This window comes from Heteronotia binoei, chromosome 5 (genome assembly GCF_032191835.1).
Source record: "Heteronotia binoei isolate CCM8104 ecotype False Entrance Well chromosome 5, APGP_CSIRO_Hbin_v1, whole genome shotgun sequence".
Lineage (NCBI taxonomy): Eukaryota > Metazoa > Chordata > Lepidosauria > Squamata > Gekkonidae > Heteronotia > Heteronotia binoei.
The window spans coordinates 25,032,939-25,045,717 of record NC_083227.1 but is presented as its reverse complement, the minus strand read 5'-3'; the positions used below and the strand labels follow the sequence as shown (position 1 = coordinate 25,045,717).

Here is a 12,779-nt window from a genome sequence, read left to right as displayed (position 1 = left end):
TGCCTTTCGGAAACCGAATGTCTTAGTTTGACGTCATTGCTGTGAGTTTACAGGTAATCTTGCATTTCTTGTATTTTGTATCTAGTTATTTTTTTTTAATTTTAATGTACTTTGAGTGTTGCATTTTACATGAACAGGATGGCTCTTGGAAGAAGCTTGTTTGCGAAATATGATATATAAAGTCGACAAACACCTAAGGGAACTTTGTACCTTTGGAGCCTTTGTTTTGGGAGATTGGATCAACCACACCTTGTGAAATTGAATGCGATGGAATTTCCGGGGGAAGCCTTCTGAATGGACCTTTTGCATTCTCCATGGAATCTTCTTGAAAATTATTGTGAAATCTCATGAAAAATACTTCCTGTGTATTTGGGATATCTGTATAAATTATTTGGACACTTTATTCTATCATTGTTGATTCATTTTGTGTATACACAGGGGAGAGGAGAAAGCAGGGAGGCCCTGCTGAACTCCATGTTTCCCAATTATTGTTATTTTTTAACTCAATGAAAAACCGCCCCCTTCTGTGCTTGGGAAAGCCAAGGTTGACCTCCCTCGTGCTGGCAATGCCTGCTGAGGTCCCTCCGGTCCCTTCCCCTCCCCAGGCTCCACCCCCCCAATCTATAGGACTCAGGGGTGTCAAACATGCGACCCGATGGCTGAATCAGGCCCCCGGAGTGTTCCTATCAGCCCCCCGAGCAACTGGCTCTGGTCTGCTTCCTTCTCCCTCTCTCTTGCTTCCTTCTGCATCTCAACTTGCCTTGCCAGGCTTATTCAATTGCACAGGAGCTACAGATCAAAACCTCCGACTCTTTGCGACCCCATGGACAAAGTCACGCCAGGCCTTCCTGTCTTCCACCATCCTCCGAAGTCTGCTCAAAACCCCTGCTCTAGGTATTTCCAAACTGGAGCTGCGACCCTATTGTGTAATGCTGCTACAGCTTCCCAGGGCAGCCCCACTGCATGAGATCAGCTGGAGAGATCCTGAAAAAAGAGACAAAAGGTGGTGGGGAAGAAAAACCTCAGCCCAAATCTTCAGGGTTTCTTTTGGCACTTTGTCCTCCTCCTGGGAATGACACTTTCCCAAGAACTGACATATTAAAGAGACTGAAAGTTTTTTCCAAGAGACGGCAGGAAAGATTCCCCATTTTCTCTCCCCTTCACTTGACTGTGCGTCATGTACTTGAAGATGGTTATCATCACCTCTACGTAGTATCCTCTCCAGGCTAAACATACCCAACTCCTTCAGACTTTTCTCATAGGACTTGGTCTCCAGACCTCTCATCATCTTTGTTGCCCACCTTTGGATATGTTGCAGCTTGTCTATATCTTTCTTAAACTGTGGTGCCCAAAACTGAACACAATACTCCAGGTGAGGCCTAACCAGAGCAGTGTAAAGCGATGCCATCACATTGTGCGATGAGGACACTATATTTTTGTTGATACAGCCCCAAACTCCATTTGCCTTTTTAGCTATTGCATCACGCTGCTGACTCATGTTCAGCGTATGATCCACTAAGACCCCTAGATCCTTTTGGCACATACTACTGCTAAGACAAGTCTCCCCCATCCCATAACCATGCATTGGATTTTTTCTATCTAAATGCAGAACTTTACATTTATCCCCATTAAAATTCATTTTATTGATTTTAGCCCAGTTTTTCAGCCTGTCAGGGTCATCCTGTATCCTGTTTCTGTCTTCTTCTGTGTTTGCAACCCCTTCCAATTTAGTATCACCTGCAAATTTAATAAGCATTCCCTCTATTCCTTCATCCAAATAATTGATAAAGATGTTGAACAAAACAGGTCTCAGGACAGATCCTTGAGGCAGTCCACTTGTCACTCCTCTCCAAGAGGATGAGGAACCATTCACAAGCACACTTTGGGTGTGATCTGTCAACCAGTTACGGATCCACCTAACAGTTACAGGATCCAAACCACATTTTACCAACTTGTCAAAAGGATAGTATGTGGAACCTTATCAAAAGCCTTACTGAAATAAAGACTATGTCTACAGCATTCCCCTGATCTAGCAAGGTAGTATCTTTCTCAAAAAAGAGGCAAGATTAGTCTTGTTCTCAGGGCTGAATCTACATTTTTTGAGTGGGGGCAAAACCAAAAAATGGTGCCCCCACTCAAAAAATGTGAGGCAGGCGATCTGCCTCCACATCTCATCTAAACACTCATCTAGGAGTGTCTCATCTAAGTCCTCTGCCTGGCTTGGTGGTCTATATCAGACCCAATGTCACTATTATTTCTTACTCCTTTAACTTTGAACCCTGAGACTCAACTGAACTTCCATGCTCAGATTCACATATTTCCTCCCAAGTATACTTCCTTTACATTTAACGCAACTTTTCTGCCTTTCCTTGTTTGTCTGTTCCTTTTAAATAAGTTTTATCTCCCAATTTTGATATTCCAATTCTGTGATCCCACCAAGTTTCAGTAATGCCTATTGGATCATAATTGCCTTCCTGTAATAGGACTTCCAGTCCCTCCTGCTTGTTTCCCATACTCTGCACATAAGTGTAGAGACATTGGAATCCATGTTTTATGCTCCCTGAGATTTTTGTCTCTGTACTTATCTGTGAGTTAATGTTACCTAGTATATGAGCCACTCCCTAGAAAACTTTGTTCTTAACTCCAGTTATTGGCATCGTACTAGGCTTTGCATTTTTGTCTTGCTCCCTCATACAGTCTAGTTTAAAGCCCTCCTTATTAGGTTTGCAAGGCTCTTACCAAACACATCTTTTCCTACCTTTGTGAGGTGCAAACCATCTCGATAGAAGAGTTTCATCTAGGGTGGCCAGACCGTCCCGGTCTCCCGGGACATTCCCGGTTCTGGCCACCCAATCCCGGCTCCCGGGCTGCCTATACCGGGACCATTAAAGGTCCCGGTTTAGCCAGCCCCGGAGGCGGTGGGCCGCGGGCTCCTGCGGGGAAGGCGGCGAGTGAGGGAGGGATCGTCCCTGCGCCTGCGCAGGGACGCTCCCTCCCTCACTCGCCGCCTTCCCCGCCCGGGCGCGGGGCCCGGCGGCAGTGGTGGAGGCCTCTTCGTGGCCTCCGCTGGTCGCTGGAAGCCCTCCAGAGACTCTGGAGGGCCTCCAGCGACCAGCGGAGGCCGTGGGGCACCCGGCGCTGGTCCCGGAAGGCCTTCCAGAGCCTCTGGAAGGCCTTCCGGGACCAGCGCCGGCCAGCGAAGGCTTCCCCGCGGCCTCCGCTGGTCCCTGGAGGCCCTCCAGAGTCTCTGGAGGGCCTCCAGGGACCAGCGGAGGCCGCGGGGAGGCCACGGGGCACCCGGCGCTGGTCCCGGAAGGCCTTCCAGAGCCTCTGGAAGGCCTTCCGGGACCAGCGCCGGCCAGCGAAGGCTTCCCCGCGGCCTCCGCTGGTCCCTGGAGGCCCTCCAGAGTCTCTGGAGGGCCTCCAGGGACCAGCGGAGGCTGCGGGGAAGCCGCGGAGCACCCGGCGCTGGTCCCGGAAGGCCTTCCAGAGCCTCTGGAAGGCCTTCCGGGACCAGCGCCGGCCAGCGAAGGCTTCCCCGCGGCCTCCGCTGGTCCCTGGAGGCCCTCCAGAGTCTCTGGAGGGCCTCCAGGGACCAGCGGAGGCCGCGGGGAAGCCGCGGAGCAGCCGGCGCTGGTCCCTGGAGGCCTCCAGAGGCCAGCGCCGGTAGCGGAGAGGCCCGGCGCTGGTCCCTGGAGGCCTCCAGAGGCCAGCGCCGGCAGCTCCCTCCCTTCCTCGCCGCGAGGCCGCCGCCGCAGGACTCCCCACCGCCGCCGCCGCTGGACTCTCCGCCGCCCTGGAATCAGGTAAGGGGGCCGAAAGCGGGGGGGGGGGGCGGGGGGGCGGCCTTCCTTTCTTCCCTCCCTCCTCCCTCCCTTCCTTCCCTCCCTTCCCTTCCTTCCCTCCCTTCCTTCCTTCCCTCCCTCCCCCCTTCCTTCCTTCCTTCCCTCCCCCTTCCTTCCTTCCTTCCCTTCCCTCCCTTCCTTCCCTCCTTATGTTCTTATAATGTGACACAGAGTGTTGGACTGGAGGGGCCACTGGCCTGATGCAACAGGGCTTCTCTTATATTTTTATGTGACACAGAGTGTTGGACTGGAGGGGCCACTGGCCTGATCCAACAGGGCTTCTCTTATGTTCTTATGTGACACAGAGTGTTGGACTGGAGGGGCCGCTGGCCTGATCTAACAGGGCTTCTCTTATGTTCTTATGTGACCAGAGTGGTGGAGTGGATGAGCCATTGGTCTGATGCAACAGGGCTTCTCTTATATTTTTATGTGGCACAGAGTGTTGGACTGGAGGGGCCACTGGCCTGATCCAACAGGGCTTCTCTTATGTTCTTATGTGACACAGAGTGTTGGACTGGAGGGGCCACTGGCTTGATCTAACAGGGCTTCTCTTATGTTCTTATGTGACCAGAGTGGTGGAGTGGATGAGCCATTGGTCTGATGCAACAGGGCTTCTCTTATATTTTTATGTGGCACAGAGTGTTGGACTGGAGGGGCCACTGGCCTGATCCAACAGGGCTTCTCTTGTGTTCTTATGTGACGCAGAGTGTTGGAATGGATGGGCCACTGGCCTGATCCAACAGGGCTTCTCTTATGTTCTTATGTGACAATACTGACTTTGGTGGACCCAAGCACTGATTCAGTGTAAGGGAGCTTTGTGTTTGTGACTGGAGTAGATAATACTGACTTTGGTGGTCCCAAGCACTGATTCAGTGTAAGGGAGCTTTGTGTTTGTGTCTTCTGGTGCAATTTTGTTCTCAGATCCTGTATTTACTTCATCAGTTTATGGGATAAGGCACTTTTTCAACTGTGCTGCATAATGCAGCCTATTTATTTTGTCCTGTTGGCTCTGTCTGCGCCACCTTCATCACTTTCGGGGTGTGGATCCCCCAGTGGGGTGGTCTCGTGACTCCCTCCGCCGGCTGTTTCTGATAGCCCTGCGCCCCCTCTTTCATTTGATATGTGTCCCGTACGGATGCCACCCTCCCGCCGGGAGATGCCGCAAAATGAGCCCCCTTGAGGCTTATGGCGGCAGGGCTTGGGGGAAGCGAGCTAGACTGCTGTTCTTTTGAGGGGTTATAGAGTGTTTCGAGCCCGTCCCTGTGGCATCGGTCCCATCGTTGTGGGGCCCAGGGGGCCGGCGCAGCGGCACGCCGAAGCAGCCTGTCACTAATAACACAGGTCGAGATGCAGGACAGGAACCCGGAAGTGACCGACAGGCTGCTTCAGCGTGCCGCTGCGCCGGCCCCCTGGGCCCCACAACGATGGGACCGATGCCACAGGGACGGGCTCGAAACACTCTATAACCCCTCAAAAGAACAGCAGTCTAGCTCGCTTCCCCCAAGCCCTGCCGCCATAAGCCTCAAGGGGGCTCATTTTGCGGCATCTCCCGGCGGGAGGGTGGCATCCGCACGGGACACATATCAAATGAAAGAGGGGGTGCAGGGCTATCAGAAACAGCCGGCGGAGGGAGTCACGAGACCACCCCACTGGGGGATCCACACCCCGAAAGTGATGAAGGTGGCGCAGACAGAGCCAACAGAGCCAACAGGACAAAATAAATAGGCTGCATTATGCAGCACAGTTGAAAAAGTGCCTTATCCCATATACTGATGAAGTATATACAGGATTTCAGAACAAAATTGTTTCCGGCGGTGATATTTGGGGGATTTTTGGGGATGTCACAGGAAGTGCTGTGAAGTCACTTCCTGTTTCCGGCAGTGGCATTTGGGGGAAATGATGTCATTTGGGGGAAGTGATGTCACTTCCCATTTCCGGCAGGTGACGCGGGGAAATGATGTCACAGGAAGTGATGTCACTTCCTGTTTCCTGTGGTGGCATGACGTCACCGGAAGTGACGTCACCGGAAGTGGCGTCACTTCCTGTTTCCGGCGGCGCGCACCCCTACCTCCCCCCCCCCAACGTGTCCCTGGCTGGCCTTCAGGCATTATGGTCACCCTAGTTTCATCTCAGAAGCGTAATCCATGGTCCAAAAATCCAAACCTTTCCTGATGATGCTATCTATGTAGCCAGTCATTTATCTGCAGTATTCTTTCTCTTCCTAAGCTATGGCCTTCAACAGGAAGAACTGACAAAAATACTACCAGCACTCCCAAGTCCTTCACCTCAGAGCCACATAGTCTCCTTTAATAGGTTTCTAATAAGAGACCCCCATGGCGCAGAGTGGAAAAGCTGCAGTACTGCAATCCTAAACTCTGCTCATGACCTGAGTTTGACCCCGGTGGAAGCTGGGTTCAGGTAGCCAGCTCGACGTTGACCCATCCTTCCAAGGTCGGTAAAATGAGCACCCAGCTTGCTGGGGGGGGGGGAGTGTGTAGATGACTGGGGAAGGCAATGGCAACCACCCTGTAAGAAGTCTGCCATGAAAACAATGTGAAAGCAACATTACCCCAGAGTCAGAAATGACTGGTGCTTGCACAGGGGACTACCTTTTTAAAAATAATAATAATAATCATGGAATTCCATAGTAATATATTATCCAAAATTAGAGTAGGCATTTCAGGTTCCCTAAGAAGACAGCATTTCAGTAGTCAGAGGAGTGAAACAGGGTTGTGTTCTTGCCCCCCTCTTTTTCAACGTCTACATCAATGCCATCACAAAGAGGCTTTCAGGCTATTTTGTCTCAAGTTATTTATTTATTTATGGGATTTCTATCCCGCCCATCCCGCCAAGGCGGGCTCAGGGCAAGTCCCAACAAAAAATATACCAGTACAAACCATATAAAAATAAGATTCCTCAATATAAAACCATGTATGTAGCAATACAGAACAAGATGGCAATAACTTCAGTCTGCTCATGGATATTTAAGATCTAATTTAGTTCAGTTCAATCACTCATGAGCAGGTAAAAGAGGTCTGGGCTAATAACAGCAGGAGAGACTGATCTATCAAGTGTCTGTGTCCTTCGCTAAAAGCCCGACGGAAGAGCTCCGTCCTACTATAGCAAGTCCTGCAGGGCCCTGATTTCTATGGGGAGCTCATTCCACCTTGCCAGGGCCAGTGCCAAAATGGCCCTGGCCCTTATAGAGGTCAAACGGACCTCTTTTGGGCCAGGGACTACCACTTGACCTTTTGTGGGAAATATGGAGAGAGGTGGTCTTGCAGGTATGTTGGTCCCTGGCTTTTCAGGGCCCTAAAGGTTAAAAACAAAACCTTGAACCTGACTTGGAACTCTATTGGCAGCCAGTGCTGTTCACAGAGGGCCGTCTGAATATGTGCCCGTAAAGGCGTCATAGACAGTAAGTGTGCTGCTGCGTTCTGCACCAGCTGCAACGTCCAAGTCAGGCACAAGGGTAGGCCTGCGTAATGTGAATTACAATAGTCTAATCTGGAAGTGACCTTTGCATGGATCACCATAGCCAGGTTGCGGGAAGAAAGGCAGGGAACCTGCTGAAGATGGAAAAAGGCCGATTTGGCAGCTATTGTGACCTGAGTTTTTGTTTTCTCCAGAGTTGCTAATTAGCATTAGTTAGCAGAAAGAAGAAAATGACTGCTTATCTGGGTCCATTTTGTAGTCTGAAATCTGAATAAGTTACAAATCAGCCCGGAATTCCTTGTGGAAAAATGCGTTATTACAAGTTCCCGGAAGCTCAGATCGTTATATTATGACTCTGCCTAATGGTTGGTAGTGAAAAATTAATTTATCACAAGGGCATGTTCTTTAAAAAGAAAGACCAAAGAAGAGTGAGGGCCAGCAGTCACAGTTTTTTCTCTGTTAGTTCTAGGCTGCTATTGGAAAGAAAAGGAGACAGTTGCATTCTAAACCACTGCCTGCCAGCTATATGGAGCTCTGCTCACTGTACCCGATTCCTCGTCTGAAGAAGTGCGAATGCACACACAAAAGCTTACATTCTGAATAACACTTTCTTGGTCTTAAAGCTGCGACTTGACTCCTATTTTGTTAGAAGATGATATTGGATTTATATCCCACCCTCCACTCCAAAGAGTCTCAGAGTGGCTCACAATCTCTTTTACTTTCCTCACCCCACAACAGGCACCCTGTGAGGTGGGTGGGGCTGGAGAGGGCTCTCATAGCAGCTGCCCTTTCAAGGACAACCTCTGCCAGAGCTATGGCTGACCCAAGGCCATCTCAGCAGGTGCAAGTGGAGGAGTGGGGAATCAAACCCGGTTCTCCCAGATAAGAGTCCATACACTTAACCACTACACCAAACTGGCTCTCCAGTTCTGCTGCTTCAGACTGACACGGCTGCCCACTTGGATCTATAAAACAGTACAGTTGATAATACCAGGAAAACTTACTCAGCGTTTTGCTGGCCATTCTCCACTGCTGGCTTAATGTTTGTCCACGTTAGAGGCGGCAGAAGAATAATCTTTCTGTGTTCCCTTGCACAGGTCACTGGAGCACTTCTGCCCTTGATGTAGAGAGGCTTGAAGGAACATATCAATTATGCTCCCTCATTCAGTCACCATACTATGGTGAGGGCTATATGAATCTTTTAATGTTTAATTGTTCACAGAGAAGCAATTTTTTTCATTTTTCATTTCATTTTATTTAGTTTATATCCCGCCCTTCCCACCAAAGCGGCTCACAACACAAAAGTTCTAACATAGGATTAAGTTTTAAAATACATCAATTTACAACATTTAAACAATAAACCAGTAAAAACAATAAAACAAAGGCATTTACCAAAGTACCATACTACAGCCTTCTATTCGAAATTTGCAAGTACTGATCAGTTGTATGCCAACCGGAAGAGGACTGTCTTACAGGCCCTGCAGAACTGCCCAAGGTCCCGCAGGGCCCTCATCTCTTCCGGTAGCTGGTTCCACCAGCAAGGGGCTGTGATTGAAAAGGCCCTGTCTCTGGTTGACTTAAGTCGGGCCTCCTTTGGCCTGGGGATTGCAAGCAGGTTTTGAGAACTCAATCTCAGCACTCTCTGGGGTTTCTAAACTCCAAGCATGTGTATCACTTCTCCCCTATGTGAACTTTGTTATGTCTAGTCAGAGTAGTCCTCCAAGTGAAGCACTTTCCACACACCAAGCATTTGTACGGCTTTTCCCCTGTGTGAATCTTTTGATGTGATGTTAGGCTACAATTCAGAGAAAAGCACTTGCCACACTCCAAGCATTTATACACCTTTTCCCTTGTATGAATCTTCTGATGTGTAGTTAGGCTGCTACTGCAATAGAAGCACTTTCCACACTCCAGGCATTTGTATGGCTTGTCCCCTATGTGGATCTTTTGATGTGCAATTAGGCGGTGATTCTGGAAAAAGCACTTTCCACACTCCAAGCATTTATATGGCTTCTCCCCTGTATGAACCCTTTTATGTAGCCGAAGACCACCCCTCTGAGAGAAGAACTTTCCATACGCCAAACATTTATATGGCTTCTCCCCTGTATGAACCCTTTTATGTAGCCGAAGACCACCCCTCTGAGAGAAGCACTTTCCACACTCCAAACATTTATATGGCTTCTCCCCTGTGTGAACCTTTCTCTGTTTCTGAAGGTCGCCACTGTGAGAGAAGCACTTTCCACAATCCAAGCATTTATATGGTTTATCTCCTGTATGAACCGTTTGATGTCTACTTAGGTGGCTACTTTTAGAGAAACACTTTCCACACTCCATACATTTATACGGCTTCTCTCCTGTGTGTATCCTTTGATGTGCAGTTAGGTTGCTATTATGAGAGAAGCACTTTCCACACTCGAAGCATTTGTACAATTTTTCCACTGAATGGATCTTTTGATGTTCAGTTAGAAAAACCCCTTTCTGAGAGAAGCATTTTCCACACTCCAAGCATTTATATGGCTTCTCCCCTGTATGAATATTCTGGTGTGTAGTTAGGCTACTATTGTAAAAGAAGCACTTTCCACACTCCATGAATTTATATGGCTTCTCTCCTGTGTGTATCCTTTGATGTGCAGTTAGGTTGCTATTATGAGAGAAGCACTTTCCACACTCGAAGCATTTGTACAATTTTTCCACTGAATGGATCTTTTGATGTTCAGTTAGAAGAACCCCTTTCTGAGAGAAGCATTTTCCACACTCCAAGCATTTATATGGCTTCTCCCCTGTATGAATATTCTGGTGTGTAGTTAGGCTACTATTGTAAAAGAAGCACTTTCCACACTCCATGCATTTATATGGCTTCTCCCCTGTGTGAATGCTTTTATGCTTTAGTTTACTCTTGTGAGAGAAGTACTTTCCACACTCCAAGCATTTATATGGTTTCTCCCCTGTATGAATATTTTGATGTGCAGTTAGGCCACTATTCCGAGAGAAACTTTCCACACTCCAAACATGAATATGGTTTTTCCCCTGTATGAATCCTTTGATGTGCAGTTAGGCTCCAATTCCGAGAGAAGTACTTCCCACACTCCAAGCATTCAAATGGCTTCTCCCCTGTGTGAACCTTTTTATGTTTAGTTAGGTCACCATACCGGATGAAGCATTTCCCACACTCTAAGCATTTATATAGCTTCTCCCCCGTATGAATCTTTTGATGTGCAGTTAGGCTGCTATTATGAGAGAAGCACTTTCCACACTCCAAGCATTTATATAGCTTCTCCCCCATATGAATCTTTTGATGTGCAGTTAGGCTGCTATTATGAGAGAAGCACTTTCCACACTCCAGGCATGTATATGGCTTCTCCCCTGTATGAACCTTTTGATGTCTAGTTAGGTAGGAATTCTGCAAGAAACACTTTCCACACTCCAAGCATTTATATGGCTTCTCTCCTCTGTGAATCTTTTGATGTGCAATTAGGTAGCTATTCCTAAAGAAGCACTTTCCACACTCCATGCATTTATGTGGCTTCTGCCCTGTACGAATCCTTTGATGCATAGTTAGGTAGGAATTCTGCAAGAAACACTTTCCACACTCCAAGCATTTATATGGCTTTTCTCCTCTGTGAATCTTTTGATGTGCAATTAGGTGGCTATTCCTAGAGAAGCACTTTCCACACTCAATTTTTTTCAATTTTTCTGAAAATTTCCATTTTTTCCGGAAAAAAAACGGGGAAAAAACTTTTTCCCCCCAAGCTTCAAAATTTCTGGAAATTTCACATCTCTAAGGTTGACTCAGCCTTCCATCTTTCCAAGGTCGATAAAATGACTACCTAGCTTGCTGGGGGGAAAGTGCAGATGACTGGGGAAGGCAATGGCAAGCCACCCGATAAAGAAGTCTGCTGTGAAAATGTCGTGATGCAATTCTGCCACCCCAGAGTTGGAAATGACTGGTGCTTGCACAGGAGACTACCTTTACTTTTAACAAGAGCGACGTGGTTCAGAGTTGTAAAGCTGCAGTACTGCAGTGCAAGCTCTCTGCTCATGACCTCCATGCTTTTGAGATTGGTAAAATCAGTAGATGACTGTGGATGCCAATGGCAAACCACCCCATAAGAAGTCTGTTGTGAAAACGTTGTGATGTGACGTCACTCCAGAGTTGGAAACAACTGGTGCTTGCACAGAGGGCTACCTTTACCTTTTTCTTTTTTACCATGGAGAATAAAAAAAAACAAAACTGAAAGTGCAGCAAGCTATGGGGGCTAGTAAAAACAAACAGTGAACCGTCCTGGAACAGACAGGGGTTCATCTAGCTGATGAGAATAAAAAGACCAGGATGGTTTCAGAAAACCCATTTATGTGGGTGAAAACACAAGTACTTCACCTCCACCTCCTCTGCAGAGTTCTGACGCAGAATACTCTAACCTGATCCTCCTTCTTCCTCCAGCTCTTCCTCCTCCACTCCCTTCACACATATTTTCTCTCCCTCCCATATTCTTCCCCAGGAGCTGCTGATAAAATCCTAAACTCACCTTTCCTGCAGATGTGCAAAAGCCAAATTCTCCCTCCAGCTGGAGGAAACAAGAAAGAAGAGAGGCCCAGTGCAACTTCATATCCCATATATTTCCTTCTCCACCTTGAGGAAAAAACACTCTCTCAACAGCTAGAAAATGCAAGGTTGACCTCTCTGGTGTCTTCAGTTCTTTCTGGGAGATGTAGTCCTCTGCAACAACACTCAAAGGAAAGCTGAAATACATAACTATTTGGGAATGTAGATTAGAAGGTTTTTTGCTCATTTGTTGCTTTGGGGCGAAGTCTTACTTCTTTGATCAATCCCCCTTCTTCAGTGACCTCTGTCCCCTTCAGCCTCAATACAAAACTTACCTCACAGCAACAATCAAAAGCCTTTCCACTTCTACTCTGAGAAATCTGGGAACTGTGGGGAAGTCTTACCACAAGAATGAAAAGGAAACATCATGGAAGTGTGTTCATAAATTCAAGAGGGCCAAAGGAAGATGCCACCCCTCCCTCCTCTTCTATGTTCATAATGAAAGGGAAAAGAGCCTTACAAAGGGAGGCCATGATCTCATAATTTGCCTCCATCACTTTCCAGAAGAGTTTTCTTTGACTTCGATCCAGCAGAGCCCATTCCTCCTCTGTGAAGGACACGGCTGCCTCCTCAAAGGACACCGGGGATCTCTGGAAGAGGAAGATATGGCCCACTTGATAATCTATTCCTGTGCCTAAGCTTTAAAGAAGGAAAGAAGAACTCCAGTGCTCACTCAATTGATTCAAAAGAATAGAATACATCAAACCTATGGCAAGGAAAATTGCATTACATTTTTTGAGCACCCAATAGTTAGAATATACTGAAAGTCTCCAAGAGATGTAAGTTCAGAAAATTGCACAAAACTGGGCTTCTCTTGGTCATATCCCAGTAAATGATAAAACAGAAAAACCTCCTTTATAAAGTTTATATCTCTGCTACTTGGCACTACATTTTAT

The 12,779-nt window shown here is 47.6% G+C and overlaps 1 protein-coding gene across 1 annotated transcript in view; it reads right to left on the bottom strand.

The window, feature by feature from the left end:
- Positions 1–12,779, bottom strand: part of LOC132571218 (zinc finger protein 721-like) — a 47,786-nt gene that overhangs the window by 25,913 nt on the left and 9,094 nt on the right. The window contains 2 exon segments of the mRNA XM_060237938.1: positions 9,037–10,272; positions 10,274–10,944. Of these exon segments, the coding sequence (XP_060093921.1) occupies positions 9,037–10,272; positions 10,274–10,944 (1,907 nt within the window).